This window comes from Aythya fuligula, chromosome 3 (assembly GCF_009819795.1).
Source record: "Aythya fuligula isolate bAytFul2 chromosome 3, bAytFul2.pri, whole genome shotgun sequence".
Taxonomy (NCBI): Eukaryota; Metazoa; Chordata; class Aves; order Anseriformes; family Anatidae; genus Aythya; species Aythya fuligula.
Window position 1 is genome coordinate 61666322 of NC_045561.1, and position 19501 is coordinate 61685822.

The 19501-nt window shown below is 38.5% G+C and overlaps 1 protein-coding gene across 4 annotated transcripts in view; it reads right to left on the reverse strand.

Annotated features, from left to right (window-relative positions):
- MDN1 (midasin AAA ATPase 1) overlaps window positions 1-19142 on the reverse strand; it is a 94348-nt gene extending 75206 nt beyond the window's left edge. For 3 of the 4 annotated variants that reach the window (XM_032183540.1, XM_032183541.1, XM_032183539.1), the window contains exons 1-16: window positions 19016-19142; window positions 15184-15410; window positions 14341-14565; window positions 13133-13240; window positions 12852-13047; window positions 10779-10988; window positions 9370-9501; window positions 7770-7873; window positions 7071-7185; window positions 6160-6353; window positions 4965-5046; window positions 2990-3085; window positions 2129-2241; window positions 1424-1572; window positions 1247-1307; window positions 515-723 (exon numbers count right to left, since the gene is read on the reverse strand). In XM_032183540.1, coding sequence (XP_032039431.1) covers window positions 515-723; window positions 1247-1307; window positions 1424-1572; window positions 2129-2241; window positions 2990-3085; window positions 4965-5046; window positions 6160-6353; window positions 7071-7185; window positions 7770-7873; window positions 9370-9501; window positions 10779-10988; window positions 12852-13047; window positions 13133-13240; window positions 14341-14565; window positions 15184-15410; window positions 19016-19114 — 2320 coding nt within the window. In that variant the 5' untranslated portion in view covers window positions 19115-19142. Of the gene's footprint in view, window positions 1-461; window positions 493-514; window positions 724-1246; window positions 1308-1423; window positions 1573-2128; window positions 2242-2989; window positions 3086-4964; window positions 5047-6159; window positions 6354-7070; window positions 7186-7769; window positions 7874-9369; window positions 9502-10778; window positions 10989-12851; window positions 13048-13132; window positions 13241-14340; window positions 14566-15183; window positions 15411-19015 lie in introns of those variants that run through there. The other variant, XM_032183542.1, reaches the window with a different exon arrangement.
- Between the last annotated feature and the right edge of the window lie 359 nt (window positions 19143-19501).

Below are 19501 nucleotides of genomic sequence, written 5' to 3' on the forward strand. Positions count from 1 at the left end.
AAACCAAGTCACCAGAAAGCTCTTATCAAGTTTTTAAAGTCATTACTACCCTAAGCAAATTATTACTTTTTTTTTTCCTCCTGTTTTGTTTTGCTTAGCTTTTAAAATAGTTGATATTTGCTGAGACCTAATGAGGTTCCAGGTCTGAAAGATAGTATAAATGATTCACATGCAATATTGGCACAAGCAACTAAGACTGTTCAGCAACACTGCAAACAAGCAACACAGTGAGTGGAAACGGGATATCAAGGGCATCATAGGTCAGACAAGCCAAACTTAATTCTGTCAGACAAAGCAAACAAACAGCAGTGATCAGTTAGAAAAAAAAAAGACCATTCTAACACTATTTTGAATGCCTGGCTGTTGACCAAGGCTGCATTTTTTAAAACAAGAAGAAACGATATGTAATAAAGGGGGGTGAATGTAAAAACAGAAAAGACAACCAATGAACAATAATTCACCACTACTTGTCTACTCTCTGCAATGGTTCGTCTGTGTTCAGCTGAATTCTCACCAGATGCATTTTTTGTTTCCTTATTAATGGCAGATTTATGAATATGTTGCATTAGTTTTAGCAGATCGTGCCAACGTTTCTGTCTGTAGCAGGTCTGAATGTGTCCCAGAAATGTTTGATTTTTCTTTCTAGAAAACGTTTGATAGAAGAGTTCTTCAAAAGACTCTCGCAGAGGTAACCAGATCAGTTTGTTATCCACAGGCTTGTAACTGAAGAGAAGCAAAAAGAGTAATTATTTGTTTGTCATTGTCACAGAGGAACAGGAACTAACATTTGTGTATAAACAAAAGGATTTTGAAATGGAAACAGTATCGTGCATTATGGAACAAGTTTCCAAAGGTTTTTTGCACATATTTAAACTACTACGTCCAGACTGCCTCAATAAGTGAAGTAGCTTTGCTTCTACTCACTAATATGCCTAGTGAGTATTACATTGGAATTATACTGAACCGCTTAGCCATTTTTAAAGCAGCACCAGGTTCTGCTTTTAAATCTCTTCACCACTTACACTCAATACATTTATACATTTCAGTGAATCTGCATGTGTTCTTCAGCAAGGAGAGCAAGATTTCTGCACGTAAAGGTACGAAGCTAAGACATTTACACTACAATGAAACAGGCCTGCATCTAAAAACAATTATTTGACAACACAACAATGCTTTTAAATAGTAGCTTGTTCTTATACTGCCAATTTGTTACACAAAACAGACCAAACAGCAGTCACTGACTTACCCTCCTAGCAGATCAGCAGTGTCACTTTGTTGGTTCATGTTGATAACCCTCAGATGGTGTCCTTGAAAAAGAAATAAAAAGCACATCAACTTGTTTATGTGTTTTGTGCTGCTGTCATTGCTTTTTTTTTTTTCTTTTTATCATCTTTGTACAAAGAAGTCTTCACATTTCATTTACCTGTAATATGAGCGAGGTACTGAACAGTTGAAGTTTTGCCAGTTCCTGTTTCACCAACCAAGAGCACAGGCTCTCCTTTGACAACACAAACTGCAAGCTGCTCAATCAATACTGCTGACGGCCGTGTGGCAGCAAAGGTCTGCTTTGCTCTGACAAAATAAAGGAAGTTATTAAAAGCCAAGATTTATCCAAGAGCTCGTTTCAATTTCACCCTTATTGGTTTTTTTTGTTTGTTTTTTTAAGAGAAGTAGTTGAATTGAGGATTTGTTTTTATTATTACTATTTTTATTAAAAATAAAGCTTTGAAAATTACTTCTGAAACACCCTTGTAAGCATTATATAAGACACTTACTTTCTTCAACATACAACCTAGGAATTCAGGATTCTCAAAGAAGTTCTTGGCCAATGGAATTACTCCCACATACTACAAAGAGTCAAAATCTTATTACAACACCTGCGGATCCAAACTGTTTTGAAAATCTCTAGGACAAAAGAACCTGCAAATCCCTATGCTTTGGCTGCCAGAAGAACTATGATGCAGACAGCCTTAAAGATGCACAATGTAAAACTCAGACAACAAGAGAAAGAACTCATCGCATTTGAGTTGAGATTATTTGATCTGCATTTTTTAATTGTGTTACTTCCAGTTTGTTCTATTCCAACACAAAATGTTTCAATTCAAATGAAAACCACAAGATAGTCTACCTTTTTACAGTAAGAGCCAGGGTTTGTTTCTTTTCAAGGCACACTCTTCCCACAGAAACTTCTTGGTCCCTTAATAAAATCTCTGGTTTGTACAGTTCACAAAAGAACTCCACCTGCGAAGAAAGCATCAACGTTACCAATACCAACGTTGCCTGCAACATCACACTGAGAACACCCTTGGCAGAAGAGAATACATTTCTGTAATGAAATAAGGGAAAGAAGAAGGACAAACAGGAGTTTCAGGGATCCATCTGTCCGTTGAGACGGGAAGTTTTTCCGTCCTGAAGTACCAAAGGAAGACATGTCTTCATAATCAAACTTTTATGGTCAGAAATAACTGACATAACCATTCAGTTTAACTCAGCTGTTTATATCACACAATATTAGTATATAGATGAGCTCTACAGCTTTGGAATTGATTATTACCAAAAAAGTCATAGACACATTTGTTTTTGGACTCCTCATTTAAGTGATTAAATAACAACTGGGGCAGGGGAGACCACACAGGGTGGAAGGGGAAGACAACACTTTTTACATTTTTACTACTCTGTGAATCTAGCAGTCATGTGCTTCAGAAACCACAAAGTTTCAGCTGTGGCATGCTTCTTCTGCATGTAGCCATTTGAAATATGCTCACTGCAACTTTCAGGGAAAATAAAACACACCTGAAAATAAAACAGAACGAAAAGCGGACTCCACGACTGCAGAGAAAGAACAAAAGAAGAATGCAAAGGGTAGAGAGATAGGCATATTTTTTAAGAAAAATATTAGAACATAGTACATATAAATGAACCACAAGAAAAAAAAATCAACTTATGTAATATCACCAATAAACGTCATGTTAATTATGTCTTAACATACCTTGTTCTTGGAAATATTTAGTTTGCTTCCAATAACTTTTGCCATTTTCTGTCTGCTTCCTTGGTTTGACAGCATACCTGTGAAACAGTCCAATGCCTGTCAAGGGGAAAACAAAACAACTTATAAGATTTGTACTGAATGTGATATTATTTGAGAAGCACTATCTTTATTTTTATGAGGCTGAACCCAATCCAACAAAGGTAAATACAATTATTTCATCGTTGTTGGATCAAGTCAAGCAATGAAGTTCAAAAGAGATGAAATAGGAAGTTCTGAACTCTGTAATGTAGTGGGTTTATACTGAACCCTATAAAAAGTAAAAGTTTTTCACAGCCAGTCACAGAAGCTATTTTCAGATGACTGGAGCAAAATGAAGGAAGTGATGTTCCAAGATCTCACAACCTTAAAAATGACCTGATTGATGCACACCTAAAAAAAAATCCAAACTTAGAGCATAAGTTCCTGTATAGCAAAGAAGTAGGAAAGATGTCCCTTATTTCAACAAAAAGGGAGTACCTTAACATTATCCTGCAAATTTAAATATCTAATTCTGCTGACGGATTCAGATACTGTTTCGCAAAGGACACAAGACTAAGGAGAACAGAGCTATCACTAGGATGTAGCTTTGACTGAAACATGAACAGCCAAGAAGCTCCACCACTGAGCTGTGTGAATATCACAAAACAGCACAGCAGCCACTACTAGCCTCAGAGGGAAGAAGTGAATACCTCTTAGTATTCACTGAATTCAGACACTTAACATATAAAACACCTAACACACACGCACTGTATGGATGCATGCATTATGAAGCATGTACCATGGATTCAGCATTAGCTGTATCATCAAATAAACGTGGCTCCAATGCTGTGAATAGACTCAGATACCAATTCTATGCCTTTGGACATCACTAAGTGATGTGCTCCCCACTATCCCCATTACCTAAGAGATATTCAGCAGCAGCGTACTAGTGCCTCATTACTAAACAGTGAAGGTGTTTTTAGTTTGTTGTTGTCGTTTTTTTTTAGTTTCTTACTACTCTAGCTCGTTAGTGATAAGTAATAAATTACCGTACTCTCCCTATGCTGAGTCTGTTTTGCCCATGAGTGATCTCCCTGTCCTTATCTGAACCCTTGAGCCCCTGTCATCATACTTTCTCCCCCTTGCCCTTTGAGGAGGTAGAGTGAGAGCACGGTTGTGGTAGGGTTTAGCTGCCCACCTGAGTAAAAACCACCACCCTGAGACAGAGCTAATTTTCTTTGCAGGGGCTCATACAATGCTGTGTTTGGAATTTTTGACGGAAGTATTGGTGATGATAGACCAGTATTTTTAGTTGTTGCAGAGCAGTGCTCACACAGAGCCAAGAACTCCACGCCAGCAAGGAGGCTGGGCATGGACAAGAAAGAAGCTGTGAGGGAACAGCCAGGACAGCTGACCCTTCTAATTCTGGAAACACTTCTGATAAATACTTTTTACTTTTCCCTCTTTTTGAGATATCCACAGTAAGGTTTGATAGTAAATACAGCTCCTGAGTAACAAGCAGCAAACACCAAGTACATCTAGTATTTAAAAGACTCAACTAAACATAGGGCCCTGCATATAAAATGTGCAATGCAAGTGAATGAAATGAATGCTTAAATGATAAGCACGTTTGTCAAACTGTATTCATTTCATACATTTTTACTCTTCCCCAATCACACACAATCCCAGCTCACATCAGTCAAAACTGTGCTGCAGCATACTTTTTGTATGCCAGTAGTAAGTCTAGATTGGCTTTCAGCACATTATTGCAAATAGCTTTCCTTCTACTAAGGAAAGAGACTAATACATACATAACAAACATTCCAACTACAGTTCAGCTGCTTCAGATAAAACTAAATATAAAATCCTATCTCACACTCCCAAATAGTGTATTTTAAGATACGTGACACAGTAACAGATTTCAGGTAAGCAATTTCCAAATTAAGTCTTACTGCACCTCCTGAAAAATATTCACTGCTGTGGTTGACGAAGAACTGTCAAAGTTGTACGCAATCCTGCTGCACCAATTCAATAAATCTCTAAAAAGAAAAACAAAAAGATTTGGTACAATGAAGCCAAGTTGTACAGCATCTTCTCTCATGTTCAGCTTAGTTCATTATGTCATCTTTTGGCAATTATACACCTAGTTGTTATTTACATTGTACATGGAAAGCCACATATAAGAAAGATGTTATATTTAAAAGACTGGATGAATACACACAGACCCACAGGGTTGCTTTCTGATAGGTTGCTTGGAAACTTGCAATACATATTCCATTAAACCATTATGGATAAGTAATTATGAAATTGAAAACATGAAAACCAGCATGCTTTTAATCCAGAAATGTACAAAGAACTATTTTACAGGATACCAGTTCTTCCTCAACAAGATCTTTGGAAAGGTGAGAAAAGAGAAACATCTGATATTCGGAAAATAGCAACAGTTTTGAAATAAGTGACTTTCCTATGTTTCACAAAAATATGAGCTACTAGCCATAGCTAGTGTTTGCTGACACTCAAAAAGCACTACTGGTTATAATAAGTCCATGTGAGCAGAACTGACATGCAGTATGAGAAGTGAGGAAGAAGTAATTCAATACCAAGCTGCATTTCATCACAAAAATTCTGAAATCAATAGTACTTTACAGGGCCTGAGTATTCAGAGGCATCTGTAAGTTAGAAGGCTACAAGTGAATGTCTAATATGAAATTATCTAGATGAGCAAATATATACAATCGCTGAAAAGTTATTCTATGCTAATACTGTATGTTTTCACAATACATTTCTGTCATTTTTTTTAACTAGAACAGATATTTTGTGTTAAAATAAATTGAAAAGTAATCCACATCTTCATAGCAACGTATTTCTCAGCACTGCATCTGAAACACATACTTTTTTTCTCAAAGAAAAATTAAGTGCAGAAGTACAGCATATATGCCCCAAATAATTCACATTGAGTTTTAAGATGCATTAAACATTATTTGAAAATTAAAAATGGAAACCTCCGATTTTTATTAAATTCCAGCATAAATATTCAAAGTTTTGACAATACTTAAAAAACAGGAAAGAGGAAAATGAAAAAGGTAACAACTCCTGCTCTCTACAGCTAACTAACAAAATTTCTTTCTAATAAACATATAAGAAAAGACAACCTTAGAGATAGTTCTCGTCCTTCCAGATTTGGTTTCTTATTTTCTGATCTTGATTCTGATGCATCTTCTGACACACTGCTGGAGCCAGAAGCACTGTTTTCTGATGCCTGATACTTGTCACCCGTAAGGTGAATGAAAATGTCTAGCAAGTGATCAGTTACACGAGCAAGGTTGGGGTATTTGCTCTGAAGAACCTGAAAATGGGGAAGGAAAAAAAAAAAAAATTAATCACTGAAATGAAAGCATTGGCCTCCCAAATTTCAACAGGATACACTTCAACAGAAACAGACACTCAAGCTAGCAAGCCGCACAAAACCAGCCTCTTGTCATTTCTCTTCTGAAGCAAATAAAAGTGATTGAGACTTGTATGATGTTGATACGATGCCAAAGGAGAGTTTTCCCAACTCAACTTTACTCCAATTTAATACCTTTGCACAAATACAAACAGGAAGAACAAAAAGCAAATTCAACCCTAGACTAAACTCAAAACTAAAATCAATCTGAACGCAAATCATGATAATGTAACTAACTACAAAAGTTCTTGCTTCCTATCCCTCTTTGTAAGGGCTTTTTAGAGCACTCAGTCTGCCTATATACCATGCTAAGACACATACAATGCTAATTTTTCTTCTATGATTTCCTTTCCTTACAGCTCAACCTTCTGCTAAAGCTTGCTGACCAAAATCAGCTTTTCACAGATACAGGCCAGGAACCAGTACTGATACTATCCTGCTAAACTGACTTTTATGATTAGCCAGAACATTTATTTTCAAGATCTGAAGTGGTAAGGGTATACTGCTGAGAAGAAACTTGAGAAGAAAAATAAGGATCAAATTTATTACTGAAAACCATCTATTACCCGTAATTAAAATAATTATTCACATACCACAATAGAGCAATCAACACCATACCTCCTTGAGTTCTGCTTTGCTCATGTTATCCAGATGTATTTTGGTCCAATACTTGTCCAAAAGAGAGGCATGGCTGCTTTGCTGTCTGTACCAACCTCCACCACAACTGAATACTCTAAATTTAAATAACACAAATAAACATACATATTGTTATCTTACTGAAGAATTCAGTACTGTCAGATACCCTATCTTGCTTTTCTCTGCTTTCCAAATTATTTGTTCTTTTATCAGTGTTTTCCCCCCTCTAATGCAAATTCTCCTCAGAGACACTTGCAGAAAGATGATGGACAATCAGTTAAGCCTATCAGAAACACCATGCAGAAATCAAGACACCTTGTGAATATTGATCATAAACCTTCTCACAACAACTGCTAGGAGTGGTATTTTGTTTTGGTGGAGGGCTGGTTTAGTAGGTATGCCCCCTGCCCCAAGCTTCATACCTCAAGCTTTTAAGCTCAGTGAAGTAACTTTTCTGTTCGAAGACTAGATCCACCCTGTAGTAATCAATATAAAATTGCTTTAAAATGTAAAAAGTTCCTTTCATAACTTCCATAGCTTCTACTACTTGTCAGTTGGAAATTGCTAGAATACTCATGACCAAGTACTTTGCCCTTCCTGTCTTTGACTTAAAAAAAATAAATAAAAAAAATAAAATCAAACAATCTGTGCTATTAAGCTCATTTAATTTTATATGCCTACCTCCTGGTTGCAAAAAACTGGAATCCTGGTGCTACTTTCAAGCAATCACCACGGCCAGGAATTAGCAACTCCCTTTTTTCCAAAAGAGGAATCAGCACAGAGATCTGGAGATTAATAATGAAAAATTAATAAAGATTAATAATGGAAAAAAAAAGAAAAACGTAAAACTCTTCTTGCGTGTGTGAAACCAACATCTTACCCATCCACGCTCATGATGCTAGAGCACACCCACTGAGAACCACTACATTTTCATCAACTACTGTTCCTGCAGACTATATTTTCAAGTGAAACTAACAGGAATTGTAGACTCACAGTTAATTTTACTCAGCAATGGAAGTTGCAGGTATAACATTTCCCTACTTTCTCCTACATTCAGATTTAATAAGAAAATGGAAATGAGGCTTTACATTGTAAGTCCAATCTAACACTATTGTGTTTGAGCTGTCAAACAAATTACCACGTTGTTCTCAGCAGAGATGGAAGGTTTGTTTTCCTTCTACCTTAACAAAGATAATACCCACCTAGAAGACTTCATTTGAAAACATTATCATTGTTCATTATATAGCCTGCTATACCCTAGCAGAATTAGGTATGGATTTACAGAATCTATCCTTCCATGCAGAAGGATGGTGAAAATGGTGGAATGAGAACAGGGAGGGAGGTCCACAACACTCCCTTGGCACAGAGGAAGGCAAGCATGGAGACTTGGATATGAAGAAAGAACATGGGATGCCTGCAGAGGAGACCTGAAGGAAAGGTGAGATGAATGCAGGATACTACTTAGGGGCATGCTTATGATGAGTGCAACGAACAGAGTCCACAGAAGCGAACAACTACATAACGCTCTGCCAATGAAAAACTGTCCAGTACACACAGGCAATGTTTCTTGGCTTTCTTGTAAACTCCCTATACTTTGGAAGTGTAGAATCCCATAAACAAACTGTCAAGGTTTGTCGGTCTCAGAAAAGGATGCTTTACAAAACAGATATGAAAGAAAACTCTTTGCAGAATGTCCAGTAGGCTTATACAGCAAGACATCTTTATGACATCATTCTTGGTAGAGATGTTCTTTCAGCAGCCATCACTTCAAAGGGGAATAAATCTAACAAGTACTAGTTCTGGAGCTCAATACAGGAAATCAGCTATAACCTATATAACGACTTAATACAACAACACATTTTTGATATCCAATACAGAAGAAATATTTTTTTTTCTAAATGACAAAAAAAAATCATTAGAAGATCTTATCATCAACACTGCTGTAATACAGTAACTTAGTATTCTGCAGTGTCTGTGGCCACATTTGTTTTCAAATATTGAAACACGATTTAAAAGACATATAGCTCATTACCAGAGTCACTTCAAATCCTCATACTGAAGTCTGGCATCAGAGCCAGTGTCATGACTGCTCTAAAACAATGACAACAAATGCAGTGTAACAGTCTCTGAACAAAGACAGGTTAAATCTTTTTAACTCACTGTTACAGGGGTAGTATTTTCAGCACATTGCTGCAGAACTCGCGGTGCTTGGACTCCAAAAATTGCTAGTATAGTATGGCTCTTAAGACAAATACTCTATAGCAAATAATAACCTACATACCACATCCAGAGGAGCATAATCAATATCCTCCAGAAGTATCCAATGCCCTTTGGTAACAGCTTGCGTCAAGGTTCCAGGCTGCCATACAAACTCCCCTGGGACATCTGTACAACGATACATTCCAAGCAGCGTCTGTGACAGAAACAATCAGCAAATGAGAGACTTGTTCATTGCATGCTTTCGTAACTCAAGAGTAAAAACCTAATGAAAATGACCAAAGTTGGCACATAAACACTTACATAGCCTGCATATTACTAAACAGTTTATCTGATAATCCCAGTAATATGTGCCCAGCATTTTGCTTATTTAAGTTTCAGCCCTCCAAATATATAACCTAACCAAAGCACAGTAACTGAAATGAACTGTATCATTGGAATAGTATTTACAGAGCTGTACTGCCATAACTAATGAACAAAAATCAACAGCACAACACGCTAAACTGCCTGGAGTTGCACTGCACTGTATCTTGCATTTTAACCATCTCTGACTGAGCTGCTAACATAAGAGGAGTTCTCAAGGAAGTTTTTCAAAAGACACAAAACCAATCAAGTTTTACATTTTGTGAAGTGGTAACTTTCACATTTCAGCATTCCGTAAATAATTAAGTTTATGGTTTCACTATTTCACATTTTGTACCTTGAACTTTTATCACTTTTTCTTAAAATGACTGTCTCACTCATGTACATGTATATGAAAAGATACTCTTGTGGAGAATAGCTATTGAATAGTGAAGTAAGCTGCTCTATGCAGGTAAAGGAGGTGATTTTGTATAGCTAATAAAAACCTTCAGAGAGCACTTCTGTTAACCACCTCAGAAAACTAAGTATAAATTGAGACAAACAGTATTAATAAACTCAAACTCACAAGCTCAGTATGCAAATCCAAAAGACTGTGAATCTAACACCAGAAGTGAAGATATTTCTACAGGTAAATCTAGATCCCTATTCTGTAACTGCAAGCATCCTCAAAGGGTCTTTCTTCATTTTATCTTCACCAAAAAGTAACTGGGATCAGATTAAACTGACAATGACCCATTTAAACATGGAAATGAAAGTGTCCATACAGTCTTTGGCAGCAGCTTCCATCATTTTCAAATCAATTTTTGTAAAGCTTTTTTTTTTTTTTTAATACAAAATCAGCAGAGCTCTTCCACACAGGAGAAACCCTGAGGAAATGTATCTTAAAATGGATCAGATACAGCACAATTATGTGCAGAATTTACATCATTCACTTGAAGAAAAACCAGTTAAGCTTCATTATTCTTATCAATAGCCAGAGCAGTACTACAAAGAATTGAGGGTTGTGAGCTCCTTCAGGGAAGGGTTAAATTTCATATTATTAGAAAAGCAAGTCCATACTTCAAGTAAGCATGTCTGATCATTGGACCATAAAACAATTTCATCACTTACCTTACTATCAGTTTGATCCCCAAGTTGGACTTTTAAAATATGGGGAGGCTTTGTTCTTCCTGTAGCAGCTGCTAAATATTCAATTAAAGAAGTTTTGCCACATCCTATTGGTCCTTCTAATAAAACAGGACTTTGAAATGCTACAGCAATAGCAAGGTTTTGAAGATTTGTGCAGGCAGATTCAACCAGAACAAAATGGCTGGTGCTTTCCTGTTGAAACATAAAATTCATAAAATTTGAGTTACTACACTGAATTCCTTTATTTATTTATTTATATATATATATATATATCAGTTTTACAACACAGAACAATTAGGAAAGTGAGTAAGATGACTTGAAAATTTTGGCCTGCAGATCTGTCAACACACATCAAATAAAATAAAGAATACTAGAGCTATGGACTATAAAGAACGTATTTAACGACTGATATTAAAATAGATTTTTATCAACAACCTATTATAGGTGAAACACTTAATATAGTATACGCACAATTTGTTCCCAAAGGGAGTTCACGCTACATTGACAGTACAGACATAGTAACTACTCAATCATTGCATTCACATCAGTCAAATACAATTCACAATATAAATGAAATTAAGTCAGAATGAATCTCAATCACAGAGAAAAATATTCAAACAGCAATTAGACTGAAATGATGCACTTATGAATACTCTAATGTTGTATTTTCTTCTTTCTGCACAGGCCAAAGACTGAGATCATTAAACTCAATATATAGAGGGCAGGGGAGACAAGTTTGGTAGAATTTTTGCTTTATTCACGTTGCAATGAATACACTTCATTGAACGGTAATTTATCAATATGACAGACATGCCTCAAATATATTAGTGACTGTAGGAGAGAAAAATACCAGCATATGGCACAAAAACTTGTGCTTTCTTGCCAAAAGGCACAAAGAAGAAATCCAAATATATCCTGTACTGAAACCAAATTCAATCTCTTGTATTTTAAATTTGATCTTCATTTCAAAGACATGAAACTATATTTCTCCTGTAACAATGCTAGTTTTTAAAGAGTACCTATCTTTCTTGACAGCGCAATTGCAGCAGCAGTGACACTACCATGCAAATAAAAACCTCGCTAAACAGCTCAGTTTCCCTTGCTGCAGTGAATTCCAAACCATATTGTCAATGCTATAGGTTAAAAAAAAATTAAATTACCAAAGCTGGGGCGGGAAATGGAAAAATTGGGAGGAAACTGCTCTCATTCTTCTGTTACTCAAGAAATTCTCAATATTAGTAGTTTTCATCCATCAATATCAGGTAGTTTTCATCCATCTTTGTCATTCATTTGTAGATGTGTTGCAAAAATGGATAGCAATACACTGGCTAATTAAGAGCTAGAAGTTTGTCTAAGCGAGGGAAACAGTGAAGAACACTGACTGCAGCTACAAAGAAGAACCCGAACAGTTTGAGATGAATAGCATCTCAAGAGAAAAGAGGTTAAAAAAAGCTACTTACTGAAACATATTTATGCACTTGATCAACTTGCTAAAACTGTAAGGCACTACATTCTGTGTTACACTTCACTCCACTGAAGTGGAGAAAGTAAGTTCTTGCTTACCTCTTCACCTGTTTTTCTGCCTTCTAGAAGAGTAAGCAGCAGCCTCATTTTCCTGTGTTTTAAAAAGTGAACTTTGGAGAAAGGCTATTGATAAGATCCCCTTGTAGCACAAAACACTACCTCACACGTGTAAAAACCGTGTCAGATCCTTGCTTTACTCAGTTGTGGAAGTAACACCCTAACTTGGAATGGAGACACTATACAAGACTAACTATTCTCTTATAGCATGTTTTCAAGAACGGTTACGATCAAAATTAAATGACCAGGACTATATATTTACTGCTTCATTCCGCTGCCACTCCAACTTGTACGTAGTGCCAATATTATATTATACATCACTAGACTACAACACACATTAAAGTAGATACAAATCACCCATCTCAGTATCATTTAAGCAGGAATAAAGATAAAGTCAGCTCATAGCATTTAGGAATCCTGAAAAAAAAAAAAAAAAAAAAAAAGAAGGTACAGGCTTAACTCTGGGTTACATACCTGCTGCTCTTCAGAAACAAGCTGTAGTCTAGGCAGCACAATACCACATACAGCTACTACATTTGCAGACAGGTCATCTGATACAACATGTCCTTGTTTATATTGCACTTCTTTCTCCTTTTGCCAAAATGAGGAGTCTGGATTGGCCAAAACAAGGGCTTGTTCCACATTCTGCGTTTGAGACTCTTCTAGTAGCCTGTCAAATCCATACCCATGTTTATTAATTCAGCTGAAAACCATCCACAAAAACAAGTAGTGTTCAATATTTAAAGAGTTCTTACTTCAGCCTGAAATGCGTCAGCTCCTCAGGATTGAAGATCTTCTTCAGGAAAGACAATTTATGTTCATCATTCATGCATGTAACCAGAGCAAGACAGTTCGAAGTATACCTAAAAATTTTATTTGGAACAAAACATGTCAAAACAATCTTAAGAATTTTAGTTTGACAACTGTCACTTGCAAATCAAAACACCAGTTTGGGAAAAACACACAGAAAACTTTCTCTGCAGAAATTGGTGTGCTTAAAGTTAGTGGTATTAATTTTTATTAATTTTTTTTTTTTAAAGATTTTTCTGATATATTTTTCCAGATAAAAGCAATTATATCATGGCATACTGTCTTGTTATTAACACACCAACTAGCTAGCTTTCCTTTGAATGACTGAACATTCAACAGAAATACAGTAAAAAAAAAAACAGCACTTTCCCAAACAAATGGAAGTAAATGTGTAAGACAGTGAAAACCAATTTTTCTTTGCATGATTTTTCTCCTGCCATTTTCTCTTCTTATTTGCTATTTCATGATATTTCTAAAATAACCTTAATACACAGATCTCAAGACTCGGTGCCAAAAGAAGCAAACAAATCCCAAGTCTTGGCTTCATAGAGCCTAGCTGTCTCGCAATACGAGAAAATTTAATAGAGATCATAAATACACTTTTCATTTATTATACCACTGCTTTTACCTTCCAAGAACAAAGCTTTCAATGAGCTTGGGAGGGTTAGAGGGAAGAGGGGCAGGGTGGTAGAGCGTTCCCAGAAGATTGGTTCAGGACAAAATTTACAAGTCTGCTCATTCACTTCAGATTATTACCTGAATACCAGGGAAATCCTTCCCAGCCATATTAGTCATTCTATTTCTTTTTCTAAGAGTATCTAAATTCACATTATCCTGGCTGATATATTTGACAATCTTCATTCTATCCTTCCTAAATTAAGTATTTTAGTTTAAAATAATAAGTTACTAATGCAATGTTTTGTTCTTCCAGCAGCGCTGAAGTGATGTTTCACCAAATTCACCACCTCTCATGAATCCAACTTTGGTAAACTGCAGTTATTTTAAAGGATAATTCAAATTGTAAAAAGATATCATTGTCACAGATTTTTCTGGTTTTGTCTGGATCTTTTCTCTTTGCACATAAACACTTCAGTACAATTCAAGATACCGTTATGTCTTTTCCTTGTAAATGATCTGGGTTTTTTAAACTTACCAACGGACTAAAGTGTCATGACTCCTTAGGAGTGGGATACACACGCTCCAGTCCCATAATTCTCGGAAAACTGACTGTTCCTTTTGTAAAAACCTATATGCTGCTTCCATGAGGTCGCGTAACTTCATTCGTCTGCGCCCGTATCGGACTGTGTTTGCATCTGAGCTCTCCAGGAAAAGCCTCTGGAAAACTGGTGATGTGTCCTTAAAATATCTTAAAGCAAATCTTCATATGAAAGAGAAAGAGAGAGAGAGATGGAATACGGACATTTAAGCCAGAGCAAAAGAAAATAGTCACTGATGTTTTATTTCAGAGGTCCTGAAACACTGATTGATGGTATAGCTTGAACTGAGGTTTGTATTTAACTTTGTCCATGCCTAGGAAAGATGACCAGTTTAGCAATCAGCTGTCAACAGATACTTTACCTTATTAGAGATCATTGTTTGATTAGCAAGAACCATTTTTTTGGTGAAATCTTTTTGATTTCTCTTGTTTACTGAGAAAGTAATACTGATTTCCACTCAGGCAACTTTGCATTCTACTGGCCTACAGGTCTAATATAAGATACAGACATTCTGATTGTTGGCAGTTTTCAAGTCAGCTGTTCTGTTTTGCTCTCATTCTGATCGAATAATGATGAAAATAACATTAGGTATTACCAAACAGTTTAAATAAGCTGTGTTTAAGACTTGTGCTTTCTAGGTAATTCTTTCAATTGAAAAGACCTTTGCTACTGGGGGAGACAGCCCAAAGCCCTGTCACACCACCTCCTCACCAGCAAACACTGACGTTCACACACCCCGTACATTCAAACACCGCGCAAGGCGGCTCTGCGCTACTTACGGCAAAACATCCGGGTGGTCAGCCACCAGCTTGCTCATGGCTACACACAGCCTTTCATGCCGATCGTGGTTGATTTGGCCGCCAGCTTTAATGGCTTCTGCATTTCGTTCCAGCAAATCCAACAAGATTGGTCGGAGCTGACGGCCAATTAATAGAGTACATTCTTTATCCAGTAATAACTGTGCTAAAGTATCCAGGATGCATTGCCGGTCATGCTGAGTCCAAGTCTAGAGGAAAGGAAGATAGGAACAGGTTAAACATGGAATGATTTAGACTTTTAACTATTCATACAGGATTCACGGTGAATTTTACAGGAACAAATCTTACAGAAAAACAAAAAAAAGAGAAGGGGCAAAATTCACAGTGCAAGTACTTACTTGATACAGCTCTCCATAGTATAAGAAACAAGGGAAACAGAACATATGATATGAAGAATGTCAATACATAGGAATTACGAAGAATTATAAATTCAAGTTGTCAAAAAGGGGAGCTGTTACTTCCATATCAGATGCAATTATGGTGAATAATGACAAGATGCATGTATTTACAGTTTTGAAGTTGAGATTTTTTTTTCCATTCTTCTTACTTTTCTATATTTTTTGTACCTTTATGCTCTTGTCTTTGACCTCATGTTATTACGTAAGCACCGTTCCACTCCCATGACGTTCAGTGCAAGTAATTCTGATTTGTGAAAAATAAGGATTAAAGATCTGAACTACATGTTTTGCTCCTAACTTTGACCCTCTACTCTCCCCTTCCTCACTGACCAAGCAAGTGCTCATCCCATCAAGATGTTTTTGTGCTTCCTGGCAAACAGCAGTAAATACAACCAGGCAAGGTAGCTTTCCAAACAAAATAGTCACTTACTGAACTCCTACAGAAACATTCTACAATTCAGGTGGTGACATTTTAGCTAGATGCGCTGTCAATTTCTGCCTTACCCAGACTTTTGCTATCTGTGTGAAACCTGCAGCTATGCAAGGATGGTTTCCTTGTTACCAGAGGTCCTTCACACCATTTTTCAAAGGTGCCCTCCTAAGGTTATACCACCACTGACATCTTTTAGAGCATGTATGCACTTGTTCAAGTTCTTTTGCATCTACTCCTGAATTTGAAAAGAAACAATCCTTCATTCAGCACACAACAGGGTGCTTAATTTATTAACCAGAGCTTCCCACATCGAAATAAAAGGAACAAATCACAGTAAAACAGTAAATAAACGTAAATGAGCCAGTCTGATTCAGAAACATTCTGTAGTTACATGACTACCGGGCACAGAATCCATTAGGAATTTTGGGAGAGCAAGCAATTTTTAATCATTCTGTACAGCACCCTTAGGACAAGTAAAACTGATAAAAAAAATGATCACAGTGGCAAAATTCTCATTCTATAAAGAGACGGTCTGTTGGATTTCACAGCCTGTCAGAATTTAAATCAAAACTTTTTGGAAGAGAGTAATACTGTCAGAGAGGAATTTTAACTACCAGTGATTTCCTGAAATACACAACTTTTAGTGAGCAAGAAAGGACAGCTGATTAGAAAGTGTTTAATGTCAGTGTTCAAGTCCAGGATCTGTGCCCACAGTTCCAAGCAGCTGATTTACGAAAGCATCGCAAAGGCCTGACCCTCCAAATGCCCAACAAATGCACGTGTCATGTCTTATTACCCAAAGAGGCAATACAGAGAAGCCACGTTCCCCTAGATCAGGTCTAGCAGTCCATTTGGCAAGAGGATCCAACCTAATCCCCCTCCCAAAGTCTTCCACTGGGAGGGAAAATTGAAGGGATTTTCCGCATTAGCACGCTCTCTAGATCCAGGATGAGAGCAGCAACAGAGAGATGTGGATATAGACCAAGAGAAAACAGAGCTGGACCACTTATTTTGGCAGCTCTCCAGGTCAGCAAGATAAAGGAAAACTGGAACCTGCACTCCTCTTGAATCCACAAGCCTCAAGAGAAGGGAGGAAGGGAGGGAGGGAGAAAAGGCAGGTGGAATACAGCCTCACAAGGAGAAAGTGGTGATAACTTTAGCCATCTGCAAAGCAAAAGAGAACTTCCTACACCTCCTCCAGCACTGCGCAGTCAGCACAGTTGCACAGATTGCCAAGGACAGCAAAAATGTTCCAAGGCTTTTGCATCATCAATGTGCTTATTAGCAGATTGCCTCAGAAAAAAAAAAAAAAAAAAAAAAGAGCTCTTCAAAAACTAGAAACAGGACATGAGAATACACTCTGTGACAAATGCAATGTACCTTGCCTTACTTATAAAGCTACATCTTAAAAGAGTTACATCTTAAAGCTTATTTAAACTTTCAAACAAAAAGCTGAAGCCACATTTTAGGAAAAAACAGGACCAGGCTGTCTTAGCTGTCAGGACACCAGGACATTTTTCTGACGACCAGTGAGTAACTGGGCAAATGTAGGACAGCTACATCACCTTTTTTTTTTTTTTTTTTAATAAAAAAACCATCTGTTAGATCTCTGGTACCCCACAGAGCCAAAAGCACAGTCCAACAGTTTTTCTAGGTGGTACAGAAATTTATAGTGGCATATGGATATCTGCCACAGTAAAATACTGAACCATTACTGCAGCTGTGCTAATGGAACAGATCGCATGTAAAAAAAATTAACAGTATGACTTTTTTTTTTTTTGGAAGTTTACTTACAAGCTTTTGAAGAGATGCAGCACAATACGTAGTTACTTGAGCGGTTTCAATATGTGTGAATAAACCACTGGTATTTACAGAAATTGCAGTTCTATTTCTGAAAAACTGCAGCATACAAATCCTTCTGCTTAGACAGTTTGCTTAAATTATCCCAAGACAGAAAGCCAGCAAACGAAGGCTGTTCTATATAACTTTTTGTCCCATTTTCCTCATTAAGAACACAGAAATTTGCTGCACCTTTGCAGAGTTAGTGGCATATTAATATCCTAAGTAAAAGGCTCTATTTCTGCTACACACTATAGGATAATCTTCCATCACACAAAGAGCATCTTAGCACAAATCTCAGAGGATTATTCCTTCATTTGGTTGTGGGCAAGTTCTGTTAGGAGCAAGTTGTAGAATATTGAGTAAATAAGACAGGAAAACACAGTTAAGAGAAAACACACATTCTGGAAATCTGGAGCTAAGTTACGTACAAAGCAACTGGTGGGAAAACGAGGTAAAAATAACCGGAGCCTCTAGCTGTTTAGCAGCAAAACAAGACCGTCGTACAACTAAACATGTAGCTTCAAACCTTGGAAAGAGCATGTTGGTTTCCAAAAGAATACGTTGCTGTTCTGGAAGCTCTGCAGGTAATCAGCCTGCACCAGTTTCCAGCTGTGGACACATTTAAACCCCAAGCGCCTCCCTGCCAGCTGCTGCCGGAGGGCACGGCCCCGTTCACACCCAGCACAAGCTCTCAAATACAGGCATGAAGAAATGTTTGAGTCAATGCTACTCCGATCCCGTGATTTCGGGGGAAAAGGGAAAAGCCACCTGTCTGCTGATGGATTAGCAGCATGAAAAGTTTTCCCCAGCTGGTACCGACCGGGAGACGGCGGTTTGGGGTGAAAACGTCAATATTCCGGAAAAATACGGTAACTTCGCTTTTCAGCCTTCAAACGCAATAGCCAGAAAGGTCCAAACCCTCAGCAGCTCCCCCCCTTCCACCCACGAAGCCCCCCCCAAATTCCTCCTCCTGGGGCTGCCGGGCTGGCAGAGCCGCTGCCGCGAAATGGCGGCGGGGACGGGATGGGGGGAAAAAGGGAGTGAGAAAGGGGTCGCGAGGGGGAAAACGGGGGCAATAAGGAGGGAAGCGGGGGCGCGGGGGGGTCACGGCGGCGCTCACCGGCTTGGCCAGGAACCCGCCGAGCTCGGCGCCGCTCCGGTCGCTCCTGGCCGCCAGCAGCTGCAGGGGCTGGGCCAGGGGGAGCCGCAGCGCCGCCATCTTCTTGTTGTGGGGGGGGTAACGGTAACTAACGGTAACGGTAACGGCACGGGGGGGGCTCGCGCCCAACCGCCGGCACCCGGCGGCAGCCACGTGCGGCGCGGAGCCGCGCGCGGTTCCGCTGCCCGCTGGCGTCACCCGGCCGCGCCGTCACGTGCCGGGAAACGGAGGGAGGGAGCGGGGGCAGCCCCGCCCACCGCCGCGCTCCGAACTACACCTCCCAGCACGCCCCGCGCCGCGCCGCCACCTGTAATCAGCCATCCCGGCAGCGCGTTGCACGCTGGGAAACGTAGGCGCTCCCCCCACCACCACCCGCCCACCCACTCCGCTAGGCCCCGCTTTGGCGCCAAGCGCTCGGGGCTGGGGGCGGGCCGCGTGACGTCGGCC